The sequence below is a fragment of the Caenorhabditis briggsae genome (assembly GCF_000004555.2).
Source record: "Caenorhabditis briggsae AF16 supercontig from assembly CB4, cb25.NA_098, whole genome shotgun sequence".
NCBI classification, from domain to species: domain Eukaryota; kingdom Metazoa; phylum Nematoda; class Chromadorea; order Rhabditida; family Rhabditidae; genus Caenorhabditis; species Caenorhabditis briggsae.
In genome coordinates, this window is record NW_025543348.1 from 5,343 (window position 1) to 17,964 (window position 12,622).

The 12,622-nt window shown below is 33.7% G+C and overlaps 5 protein-coding genes across 5 annotated transcripts; 1 reads left to right on the forward strand and 4 right to left on the reverse strand.

Moving 5' to 3' along the window:
* Nucleotides 1-1,860: 1,860 nt before the first annotated feature.
* CBG24108 lies at nucleotides 1,861-2,382 on the reverse strand (the record flags this gene model as incomplete). The annotated part of the gene is made up of 1 exon (XM_002648041.1): nucleotides 1,861-2,382. The coding sequence occupies one exon, from the start codon at nucleotides 2,380-2,382 to the stop codon at nucleotides 1,861-1,863; it is 522 nt and encodes a 173-aa protein (XP_002648087.1).
* A 613-nt stretch (nucleotides 2,383-2,995) lies between these two features.
* CBG24109 lies at nucleotides 2,996-3,913 on the reverse strand (the record flags this gene model as incomplete). Its single annotated transcript, XM_002648042.1, has 1 exon — nucleotides 2,996-3,913. The coding sequence occupies one exon, from the start codon at nucleotides 3,911-3,913 to the stop codon at nucleotides 2,996-2,998; it is 918 nt and encodes a 305-aa protein (XP_002648088.1).
* A 51-nt stretch (nucleotides 3,914-3,964) lies between these two features.
* CBG24110 lies at nucleotides 3,965-7,560 on the forward strand (the record flags this gene model as incomplete). Its single annotated transcript, XM_045240987.1, has 2 exons — nucleotides 3,965-6,652; nucleotides 7,330-7,560. 2 exons carry the CDS (start codon nucleotides 3,965-3,967, stop codon nucleotides 7,558-7,560), a joined length of 2,919 nt encoding a protein of 972 aa, XP_045091256.1.
* An 88-nt stretch (nucleotides 7,561-7,648) lies between these two features.
* On the reverse strand, nucleotides 7,649-8,614 carry CBG24111 (the record flags this gene model as incomplete). The annotated part of the gene is made up of 2 exons (XM_002648044.1): nucleotides 7,649-8,499; nucleotides 8,545-8,614. 2 exons carry the CDS (start codon nucleotides 8,612-8,614, stop codon nucleotides 7,649-7,651), a joined length of 921 nt encoding a protein of 306 aa, XP_002648090.1.
* A 1,806-nt stretch (nucleotides 8,615-10,420) lies between these two features.
* Nucleotides 10,421-11,687, reverse strand: CBG24112 (the record flags this gene model as incomplete). Its single annotated transcript, XM_045240988.1, has 5 exons — nucleotides 10,421-10,579; nucleotides 10,813-10,920; nucleotides 10,969-11,037; nucleotides 11,093-11,507; nucleotides 11,554-11,687. 5 exons carry the CDS (start codon nucleotides 11,685-11,687, stop codon nucleotides 10,421-10,423), a joined length of 885 nt encoding a protein of 294 aa, XP_045091257.1.
* Nucleotides 11,688-12,622: the final 935 nt, after the last annotated feature.

The window sequence follows — 12,622 nt, forward strand, 5'->3', positions numbered from 1 at the left end:
AGTTAAAAATTTTTATTCTAAAAGAAACAACAATCCTCTTCTTCCTAGTTCAATAAGAGCTTGTATAATAGGAAAGTCTGGGTGTGGCAAAACTAATCTTTTAATGAACTTATTATTAGATGAATACTGTGGAGAAGATTATTTAGATTATGATAACTTGTACATATTCTCTACCACTCTTTTCCAGCCATGCTATCAAGCACTTATCAACGGTTTTGCGAATGGTTTGAGTAAAAAAGAAATCAGAGAATGTTTTCGAACGCAAAATTTTATGGTTGACAAAAAAGAAAATAAGGAAATTTCTATACACATTTCTGAAAACTGTGATGACATTCCAGATCCAAGCTCTATAGACCCAAATAGAAAAACGTTGATAATATTCGATGATTTAATGCTCGAAAAACAGAATAAAATAGAACAGTATTACACTCGAGGTAGACATAACAACATTGATTGCTTTTACATTCACAAAATTATATAAAACTACCGAAAAATACTATTAGGGAGAACGCCAACTTTTTCATCGTTTTTTCTCAGGATAAAATGAATTTAGAATATATCTATCGGGATCACTGTGGTGAAGTGGATAAACCCACATTTTTAGAGATGGTTACAGAAATTTGGAAAGAAAAACATAACTTTTTTACTATTGATAAGACTAGCGACTCGGACAACGGAAAGTTTAGAAAGATGTTGAAGTACTTCTTTGTCCTCTGAACACATTTTAGACATGTTTTTCCTGGCGAACATATAAAAATCCGTTTTCCGTTTTCCGTATTCCGTTTTCCGTTTTCCGTTTTCCGTTTTACTAATCGAAGTACATGTTTTATTCCGTTTTGCTAAGTAAAACGGAAAACGGAAAACGGAATACGGAAAACGGATTTGTATATGTATGCTAGAAAAAACATCCATTTTTTAAAGATTGCGAGCATAGAATAGGACATCCGGATGATTGATTAAGTCACGCTGAAGGTGCACCAGCCACCGGGCTGATAACATAATAAATGACTAAGTTTATATATAGACCACATAGACAACATATGTATTTGCATCAACATACGTGTGATGATGAATGTCGAGTCAAACACCTAGCTGCCTATAAAAACTTAGGGAAAAACTGGCTCAAGAAAGATCCAAACGTTTCTACTTCCTATCATCGGACCGTTTTCTATCTGACACATTTATAGTGATGAAAACTATTAAAAAACATTCATTTTTCTGTGAAGATGAATTATACGAAGACATAGACAAGAATTTTAAAACCAGATTCTATGCTGGTTCTCAGCCTATATATATTTATTGCAATGATAAACCTTTTTGCAAACTTTATCCAAATAGTGTTATTGAAATCAAAATGACTAGGAAAACTAATAGATTTAATAAAACTAGAAAAATAGATGAACTTAATAATAAAAAATTACGCGAGGAAGAACATAGGAGAAAGATGAGAATAAATCGTAAAAATCTTAGAGACTTCCCAACAAATAGTTCAAACTTTCCTGATAGGACTCGAACGAAAATAAATCGAGATATTCCCGACTTTCAGTTAGGTGGTGGTTGTGATAGAGAACAACTTAGACGCGCATTAAATTCTTAATGTATTTATTTATCGTCTTTATTCGGAAACCTAGGAACTCTTTATGTTCAATGATACACTGGAACGTATCAAGATCAACTGTTGAACGCCCATCTAATTTTTTTACTATTCGTAACCCCACGCGTTCCTCCTTACTTGGTAGCTTTACACGTATTGTTTTAGCATAGATTTTTTGTTTAATATTGTCTTTCAGTTTTTTTCGAATATCCTTTTGTACTCTTGCACATGTCATTATATTTTCCATCTGACCAGCTGTGAACTTTTTAACAGGGAAAAAAATCCGAAGGGTTTGATCTAGTTTGACGTTGTTTCGCTTCGATTTCATGTTTTTCTGCCTCTGCAATGAGTTTTTGCAAAGCTTTTCCGCGGTTTTCAACACTTTCGTTTTTTATTACTAACTGTTGTAGACGGTGAACTTGTTTTTTCAATTCGTGGTTATTATGTCTTTCATCTATATTAGACTCCAGCAGAAGCTGTTGATATGTAGCAAAAAGTTTGATCTTCAAATTATTTTTATGAGAACAGTTTTCTATAGATTTAATCTCGTTAGCGATATTTATTAATTCGTTAGCATAATAAGCACATGCCTGACTCATATTATTCAAATGCTCTGGAGTATAATTACAAACACCTTCGACAATGTCTAAACATTTTTCAACACCTCCTAGGATACTGATGGCCTGCTTTAGTCCTACATCTCTAAAATCTTCTTCAGTTATAGTTATAGTTCCAGTTTCACTACCCCTAACTGATTTTCCCACACCACTAAATGGTTTCTTTTTCATTCTTCTATGATCACTTGTTTGAATATCATTCAACGTTCTTGTGTTACTCATTTATATAGCAAACCATACTATAAAAATAAAAATAATAAATTTTTTTGCTAAAGTCAACAGACAGGTGTTGAACTAATTTCCGACTTAAAGCTAGGTAAATATAATGGTGATAAAAGATTTATTTTATTGGAGTTTCTTTCAATATTCGAAAGTTTATGTTCAGAGGCAATCTTTAGCTTAACTTCTGCATGAGGTTGAGGGGATGGGTTGTTCTTATTTGAACAGTATTTACTAACATCCATCTCTTTTGCTAACTCTTTTAATCCATCGTATAAAGTTGTTCTAGTAAAGTTATGTTGCAAAACCCATTTTCTCTTGTTAATTCTGAGAGGAGACTTGTCTTGGTCACTTATATACATTCTAGCCAGTACAACCTTTTGAGACATTTAAATAGTGTGAAAAAATAAGTAAAAGAGTATGTAAAAAAAACCATAAAAATATGTAAGATTGTGTTGGTATAGAAAAAATAAGTGTAAGATTATGTAACAAACTGTATAAATATGTAAGCTTGTGTTGGTATATGTAAGATTGTAAAACACTAAATCAAATCTACTACTGAATTCTACAATCCAATATTCAAGTAAATTACTCCCAAGTCTTTCTTTTTAATCTTTTTCTGTTTCACTAGTTCATCTAGAATGGCATTGATCTTATTATATTCCCCATTGTTACCAGCCTGAAATGAAGCAATGGATAGTCTCAAGGAGTCGATTAGAGAATTAGTATTCGATGGAATGAATGAAATAGAACTGCCTGATGTTGTTGTAGAAGTTTTTGCAACAAAATAGTTAGCTTTTATAAACGCCCACTTGTCACTTGAATCGGAATTATACCTTTTGCTACTTTTATCAAACCCCTGATACAAGCCATTAGAGCATAATAATATTGTTTGGTAATTTTTTGTATCTTCTGCGTCAATCTTTTTCAAGTTGGGGGACTTTTTGGTTAAGAGCTCCATTAATCCTTCAGTTGCAGTGTACTCATCATTGTTAATCTTGATCATGTTCTGGGTAAACGTAATATCTTTGTTACCGATAGTATACTTTTTTTCATCTTTGTCAAACTTAACAGAATAGCCAGCATTACTTCTATCGGAGTTGTCTTGAAGATAACTAACAATTAGACTACTAACTACAAGAGGGGAAGATGAACTAGGTAAAATTTCTTTCGGTAAATGCACTGATGGTTGTTTAATAAGACTCTTTTGTTTTATTGTCGGTGTACCTATTGAATGTTGAGAAAGAGGTTTGAAGTTGTTCAAAGTTTCAACTATTTTGTTTTTCTCATCAATTATTTCTTCTTGAAGCTTTTTATTTGATTCTAAAATTGGTTTAAATACATCTATTCTATGATCTTCTATATGTTCCAAGTCTGAACGCTCTTGTAGGTTTTTAACTTTGTGCTCTTTTCGGTTTTTCAAATAGCTCTGAACTATGTCGTTTCTCTTTTTAGGGTCATAAATTTCGAGAATCGAGTGCATTTATTAGTTAAAAAGTATATTAAAATAATCGTGAGTATTTTTAGCTAATAAATGGAAGTAGAAGATTACAGTAAACTAACCAGGGATCAACTACGAGCTGTTCTAGGCTCTAAGAAAACAATGAACAAGGCGAACATTAGAGCTATGAAAAAAGAAGATATCTTAAAAGAACTCGAGAGATTATCTGACCAACAAAATCAAGAAAACCAAGATGCTATCAATAGGGAATCGAATTATCAATTGAGAAAGTTGTTTCCTTTTGATAAAACTGTTTTTAGTGAATACAAAGAAGTTGGCGATGTTTTGAGGGATACTATCCACACAGGAAACTCTAATAATATTCAATCGTTCCTAAATAAAAAGGAAAGTGACGTCTTTAAAGACATTTATAAGGATAGTAGTGTAAAAATATATTTCTCTTTAACATGTGAAATGAAAAAAGAAGGAACAGAGGAAGCTCGTTTAGATCATTTGACTACGACTAGTAAGGCATTACATAAAGGAGAGAACAGGAAATCGTTTTACGAAACAGTGAAATTAGATTTGATAAATAGACTTCAACAACATCAAGGTAGAGGATCTGGTTTCAGACTAAATAGAATCATAGGGTTAAGAATGTATCAGACAAGAATCAGACCATTATCAGGATCAAAGTATATAGAACTACCTGATTGGATTAAAAATAAAAAAGCAGTAATAAATATACAGAACAAAGACAATAAATGTTTTATGTGGTGTATTTTAGCACACTTATTTCCCGTAGAACACAATCCTGCTAGGATCAGTAATTATAAAGATCATATTTCGAAGGTTAACTTTGATGGTTTTGAATTTCCTTTCCAGGTTAAAGATGTGGATAAATTTGAGAAAAGAAACAACTTGGCTATTAATATTCTGGTTCATAATGTTGAAGATGATGAAAAAATAAATTCCTATAAAGTTTCTAAGAAGGTTAATGTAGACGTAGATAGAGTAGTTAATCTTTTGTTAGTCACCGACAATTCTGGAGAAGGACACTATTGCTTGATCAAAAACATAGATAGATTAATGAATACGCAGAATAGCAGAAGTAACAAATTTTGTATTAGATGTCATAATAACTTTTACAGTGAAGAAAAATACGAAAACCATTTGAGTGACTGTATGAATAATTCTCCACTCCAAATGATCAAACCTTCGAAAGATTATATTGAGTTCGATGGAATTCAGAAAACTCAAAAACAGAGATATGTTTGTTATGCTGATTTTGAATCTGTTATTTATAAAATTGATAATGTGAGCCGTTCACCCAGCGAGTCATGGAATGAAAATTTTGGCAAACATGTGGCTTCTGCCTTCTGTGTAGTCGTTGTCGATTCCTTCACTAATACTATCTATGACATGAAAAGCTATATTGGCTACGACACAATTTTAAAGTTTAATGAATATATTCTAGAAGTAGGTGAAAAACTCTTAAGCATCGCTGACATGAGAATGCAAAAATTGACCTTTGAAGAAGTTGAGTCTTTCCATAGTTGTGAATCATGCCCCGCCTGTGGAAATAAGTTTTGCGGGGATAAAGTTAGAGATCACGATCATTGGACTGGATTATACAGAGGACCTCTTTGCAATGCATGTAACTTGTTGAAATGTAGAAATAATTTTATACCAGTATTCTTCCATAATCTAAAAGGATACGATTCTCATCTGATTATCAGTGATGACAAGTCGAGTGAATTACTAAAGGAGCGAGGTGTAGAAATTAAAAGCATCTCGGCTAACATTGAAAAGTTTATAAGTTTTAGCTATCATTTGCATGATAAAGATCGTAAAAAATATGAAATAAGATTCCTAGATAGTTTGGGGTTCATGCCTTCCAGTTTGGACTATCTCAGTGGTAATTTAGAGGATGATGAATGCATTATCACAAAAAAGTATTACAATAACGAACATTTGTTCCATCTAATGAGGCGAAAAGGTATCTACCCATATGATTTTATGGATTCCTTTAAAAAATATTCTAATACGGAACTTCCTCCGATTGAAGACTTCTATAACAGTTTATCCGGAGAAACAATTAGCAATGAGAGTTACGAATACGCCCAGCAAGTGTGGAAGAATATGAGTTGTCAAACTTTAGAAGACTACACTAGAACTTATATGATTAACGATGTTTTACTATTAGCAGATGTTTTTGAAACTTTTAGAAATGTGTCTCTCAAAGAATATAAACTAGATCCGTGTTGGTATTATACATCTCCAGGATTAGCTTGGGATGCAATGCTATACAAGACTGGTGTTAAGCTACAGACTATCAAGGATGTTGAAATGTATAACTTAATTGAGAAAGGTATTCGAGGGGGAATGTGCAATGCTATGCTCAGATATTCTAAAGCTAACAATAAGTATATGTCTAATTATAATCCAGCAGAAATCTCAAAATACTTACTCTATTTAGATGCAAATAACTTATATGGATGGGCAATGAGTCAAAAATTGCCTTATGATGAATTTGAATTTATAAATGCTGCAGATTTCAGTATGGAAATGATAGAAAATCTTAATTCTCAAGGAAAGGGATGTATACTTGAAGTTGATTTAGATTATCCCGATAGTCTACATGACAAACACAACGATTTACCATTTTGTTCAGAGAATAAACGAGTTGGATCTACCAATAAATTAATCAATGATTTTAGTCCAAAGAGAAATTATGTGATTCATTATAAAAACCTTTTGCAAGCTATTCAGCAGGGTTTGGTGTTAAAGAAAATTCATCGTGTAGTTACTTTCAAAGAAAGCGATTGGCTTGCCTCTTATAAGAACTAAATACCAACTTGAGAAAGAAAGCAAAGAACGAATTTGAGAAAGACTTTTTCAAGCTAATGAACAATTCTGTATTTGGTAAAACTATGGAGAACGTTAGACATAGAGTGGATGTTAAAGTAGTGACAGATATGGATAAAGTTATGAAACTGGCTGGTAGCAATAATTTCAAACAGAGACATATTGTGAACAACAATTTGATTTTAGTGGAAATGACTCAGAAAAGTATTAAATTAGACAAGCCTATTTATGTTGGGATGTCTATTCTGGATTTAAGTAAGTATCTCATGTACGAGTTTCATTACGATGTTATGCTTCCAAAATATTCTTCGAATTTGAGATTGTGTTATCAAGACACTGATTCTTATATCTATGAAATTAAAACTGATGATGTTTATGAAGATATGCAGTCTATGAAGGAACATTTTGATTTCTCGGATTATCCTACAGACAATAAGCTGTATAGTATTGAGAACAAAAAAGTAATTGGTAAGTTCAAAGATGAGTTGAATGGCAAAATAATGACTGAGATTGTTGCCTTCAGACCTAAGCAATATGCTTTCAAAATTGATGATGGATCAGAACAAAAGAAGAATAAAGGAATAAAAAAGTCTGTAGTCAAAAAGGAAATAACTTTCAATGATTATAAAAATTGTTTAGAAAATAGAACGATTGAAAGAAAACAGCAAACGCTTATTTCCTCCAGCAAACATGAAATTAGTAGTGTAAGACAAAATAAAGTTGTCTTAAATAATATAATTGGTAAGGATAAGGAGACTAAAAGATATTTTGTAGATAACATAAACTCCCTAGCTTTTGGACACTATCGAATCAAAAATTAGTTGTGAATCCTACTCAATATTTCACTTATCGATTCAACTGAAGAACGATCATCTGTTTCCGATTCGTATTCTGATGGAGAATCAGCATTTATTTTTTCTTCACTAGAAGTTGAAGCTTCTTCTTCTGGAATCGAAAATTCACATTAGGTCTTATGAAATTCATCCGACTATCAAATGGTTTTTCGCGTTCTATTAATGTCTTCCGTTCTATTGGAATCGAAGATTTCTCATCAGGTCGTTGAAGAAGATCTTTTAGTTTAATTTTAAGATTAAGTGCTTTGAAGCGTGCTAGAAATAATTTCCATCTTGCAAAATCTTCTTCATTAAATCCAGTAGTGTCGATGGCTTCAGGATTATAGAAAAAGTTAGCAGCCATTTCTTTATCAATTCCCGATGTTTTGTTTAAAACAATATCAGAATTATAATTCAATTTTATGTCAGATTTTCTTAAATAAGAAATCTGTTCATTTTTACTACCATGTGCTGTTGTATCATATATTAACACACATTCATCGAAATTATTATTATCGACATACTTGGATACAAATGAATCTATGTTTTGATCGGTTGTAGATAAGAAAATCCAAACTCTACATGATCCTCTAGTATCAGCATCAAGATATGTTGTTCTATGAACCAAAAACATATTCCACATATTAAAATGTCTACTGATATCCCCAAATCCTTTCATCTTATTTTTTAAGAATTTAGAAACATCATCATATAAAATTAATACTTTAGGAATGGGTTTGCCGTCTAGCTTACTCTTTTTTACGTTTTCTTCGCCCCATGTTTTGAAATTGTTTATCATCTCATCCACTGGATATTTATCATCAATTACTATGCGATGGTTTTTGAAAACTATATTACATGAATCATTTTCTTCTGTTTCCGTTTTTGTAGCACAGATTAAAAAGATATAGTCAAAACCCCTTCCAGCTAAAAATTCTTGATAAATAACATGTCTAACAAAGGATGATTTACCACTTCCTGTGTTTCCTAAGACAATTATATTGCGCGGAGATTCAAATAACTGAGATTGATTGAAGTTCATTTATTACATAATTTTTCAACATAAAATGTTATTTTGAAAACTTTTAAATCAAATTTATTATGACATTCTTGAAATCATATTTTTCCAACAGTTTCAATAAAAGTAGGCAATAATAGCCACAATGATGAGTATCAAAGTTTTGAATTTGAAAGGTGGAAAGTGTGATTTGGGAATCTTGGCTGTTTTGTTTCAAATATCTGACTAATTCGTCGGGAGGGTCCAGACCAAAAGAGTCGAAATAATATAGATTGTGCATATCCTTCTTATAACAAACCCAATGAGTTCCCTTGCCTTCCTTATTATCAAGATTTACGATGGCAACTTCATTTTTTTGCGGTTCATCAGGAAGACTATCGCGCATATATACCCCTCTAAAATTTTTAATATGTAAATCCTTTGTTAATTTTAAGATATCTACATCTGTTAATGGTCTCAATTTTTTCCTGAACTCTGAGAGCATTTACATTGAGCAGTTATTGTGTCTTGTGAACTCTGCCCATTTTGTAGTTTGTGCTCTTGGAAACAGTGATAACGAGGCATGTCTAGGCACCACAACAAAATTTTCATAATAGACTTTTCACAGTTTTTATTGTTGGATTGTCTTCTCCCATCTTATAGAAGTCTGTTCCCAAAATTTCAGCGAAAAATCTTTATTCAATCCCGAGTTACAGACCCTTTTGTACCAGACCTCCATGTACTGACTTTCTCCCCTTTTTTTGCGGTGCCTAGGCATGTCTTATATTGAATATGGTGTGCATACTGATAAGGGCGTGTGGCTCAGGTGGTAAGAGAATTTGCCATGACCCTGTTCCACTCGAGTTCGGTTCTCGTTTTTGACAACTTCTTGTGTTCGAGGCAGTCCGCTGCCCTGCTTCACACTTCCGTGATAGCGGGCGGATCCCTCCAAAGGCAATTCACTGCCCAGCTCCACATTTCCGTGGTAGCGGGTGAATCCCTTTAACACCAATAAGGCAGTTCATTGCTCAGCTCCACATTTCCGTGGTAGCAGGTGAACCCCTTTACGTCACTAACTATGAACCGAACAAGATTTGGACACGCCCCCTAATTTCTCTTGTTTAAAAATCTTCTTCAAAAAAACTTCTCTAAAAATAAAAAAAGCCTGCTCAAAAAAAAATAATGCAACTTCTCAGGAACTCTTCCTCTACTCATTGAACGTAAGTTAAGCTGCTCGCGTGCAGACGCCATGTTTGGGGTTCATGGCTAAGGTGTTGTCAAATTCACTCTCTAGTGAAGCGGCTGGCAACACTGAACGTCCCCCAGTTCTGAATAATCGCACAAAGTTAAGATTGTAGGCATGCATACAGTCGCCATGTTTGGGGTTCATGGCTAGGTATCAAGATACTGAACGTCCCCCAGGTGCTAGATAATCGTCCAAAGTTAAGACAAACTGGGTAAGTGATAAACTCGTGGTAGAGAGTCTTAAGGTGTTAAGAATCCGTAGTGGAGAGACTTGAGGTATACTGGAGGATATAACCGTGGTGGAGAGGTGGCAATAGGCTGACGGAGAGCCGACGATAATCTGACAGAGCGCTAAAGGAGCGCTGACGATCTGATGGAGGGCCCGAGGAATTTTCGGGAAAATAGGGGGTCATTTTAAAAGGTCGTTTTTGATTGATTAATTGGGTTATCCTTGGATATTGATATCAAATTTTGACAAAAGTGGTAATAATTAGAGGCGGGCCCAAAAGTGTTCTAGAAAGGACAATTATATACTACTGAAACTGACAAGTTTTTCAACGAGTTTATTCAACAAGTAACGTAGCAAGAAAACGATTCGAAACACTTCTACATGTAGTAGTTTCCATGCCAATCCTCATCGATATCATCAACATGGCGTCCGAAAATATCTTCGTTATCATCGTAATCTCTGTCGTAGTAATCGTCATAACCGTAGTAATCGTCATAGCGTGAATCGTCGGAATCCGGGTCGAAAAACTGCTCCGGCTGCATTCTGCGCATCCACACTTCGCAATCGTCGTCGTATTCAGATTCCTTCATTTCAGCGGAAATCACTATCAAACGGTAGAATTCGCGAGAAAGGATATGCTCGATCACTCCTCCTCGCTCTAGAAGAATATGCTTATCTGGATTGTTGGTGCGAATTCTGATTCTTTTTTCAGTTTTTGAACTGAAATTAAAAAATATGGAAATATTGATTTTTCGAATAATAATTACACAATACGATCAGCAAGATCCGTGGCGAAAGAACCAAAGGGGCCATTGATGACAATGACAACTGAAACTTGGAATGTGGTCCCGATTTTCGAGTCTTTGTCAATCCACATCTGAAAATGAAATGATGTCTTTCCGTATTCAGATTATCGAAGTTTTACCTGTGCAACTTTCTGAACGCATCCCAGAAACATGAGGTTTTTAATCTGGCAGTAGCTCGCATTTTGGACCTGAAAATGTGGCAAAAAGTAATCCATTTTTAGCTATTCCTTCAAATTATCTCACTTTTGACTGTAGAAGAACATCATCCAGAGAGAACCAACTTCGATTGTGAGCATTGAAACCAATCGATTCAACGCCATCTTTCAATTTCTCGAGGATAACGATTGCAGTTTTCATATCGATATCTCCAAAATCTATGTTTTTTGCAGAAATCATTTCAGTACAGTTTGTCAGAAAATCATCGATATAATTGTTCAATTTATTGCCGACAAGAAAGGAAATCTTGTCAAATACTCCAATCTTCAGAACATATTGCATCAAACTGAGCCAGATCTTCTCATCTTTGAACATTTTAGTCAACGATGTCTTATTAGACGCGACTGTAATATAATTTCTGAAAATTAGGGCTTCGGAAAAATCCATTTTTTGTGAATCGGCAAGTGATTTTTCAGCCTTTGCGGTGCATCTCAACGACAATCTGAAAGAATTTTTCAACTTTCCGGAAAATTTTATTAAATTTTTACCTTTCTTTGAAATCCATTCTTTCAATACACTCCAATTTGACCTCCACCGGCATATCACACCAATTCGTTTCGTAAATTGGGTCAATCGATAATTTTGCCGTTTTCTCGGCCAAGTTTTCGATATTCGAAGCCATTTTTGGAACTCTGAAAATTAAACATTGATTTTTGCCAGGAAATAGAAGAAGTTTACGGAAAACTCAGACATTTTCGCTCAATTATCGGCTGAAATTTCTATTCTGCAATTTTCTCGAGAAAATTTGAGAAAAAACCCGAAAAATTGGCAAAAAATCGAGGAAAAACGTCGGAAAATAGGCGAAAACGAAGTTTTAGTCACCGCCCGGCGTACTGTAGTTAACAGACGCGTGGTGAGAACCAAAAGAACAAAATTGCCTATGCTCCTTTAAAATACAGTACTTTCCATTGATTTTTGATTTTCAGCATGTTCCTGTGTGATATTTCTGCTTAAATATAGAAAAATCATTCAAATTTGAGGTTTTTTTTTCAACGAAATGACAAGGATAGCTACTAAAAATTCAGAAAAACGGCGATAAGCGACTATTTTTGTTCAATACAAAAATATATAACTGTAATTCAAAGGCACAGAACCTATACGGTCAGAAAAACTTGTATTATGCGTCTTTAGACTACGGTAGATCCCAATTGTATTCGGATTTTCATATGCTTCAAAATAAGTCGTTGTATTTCTCGTTTTCCCTTTGTTCTCATAAGTTTTTACTCTGTTTACATTTCATTTTTTAATGAATTTCAATGATTTATTATTATTATTTTGTGTCAGATTTGCTTCAATCGAATTTATATCGGAATTTTCGAAAGTTCTGCTCTTTTTCGAATCGGCGATTAAAGGGGGACGCCTTAAAATGTTTCAAAAAATGCCTTAAAATTGCCTTAAAATGTTTCAAAAAATATGTATTTTCCTAATATTATTGCAAAAAAATTCGAAAAAAAATCCTAAATGCCCGAAAAACTGCGTTGAAAAAAAAAGGATTTGAATTCCCGCGCAGTGAGAAACCTAGGCCACGGCATCATAGCGCCTTTCTTACATGGAAAA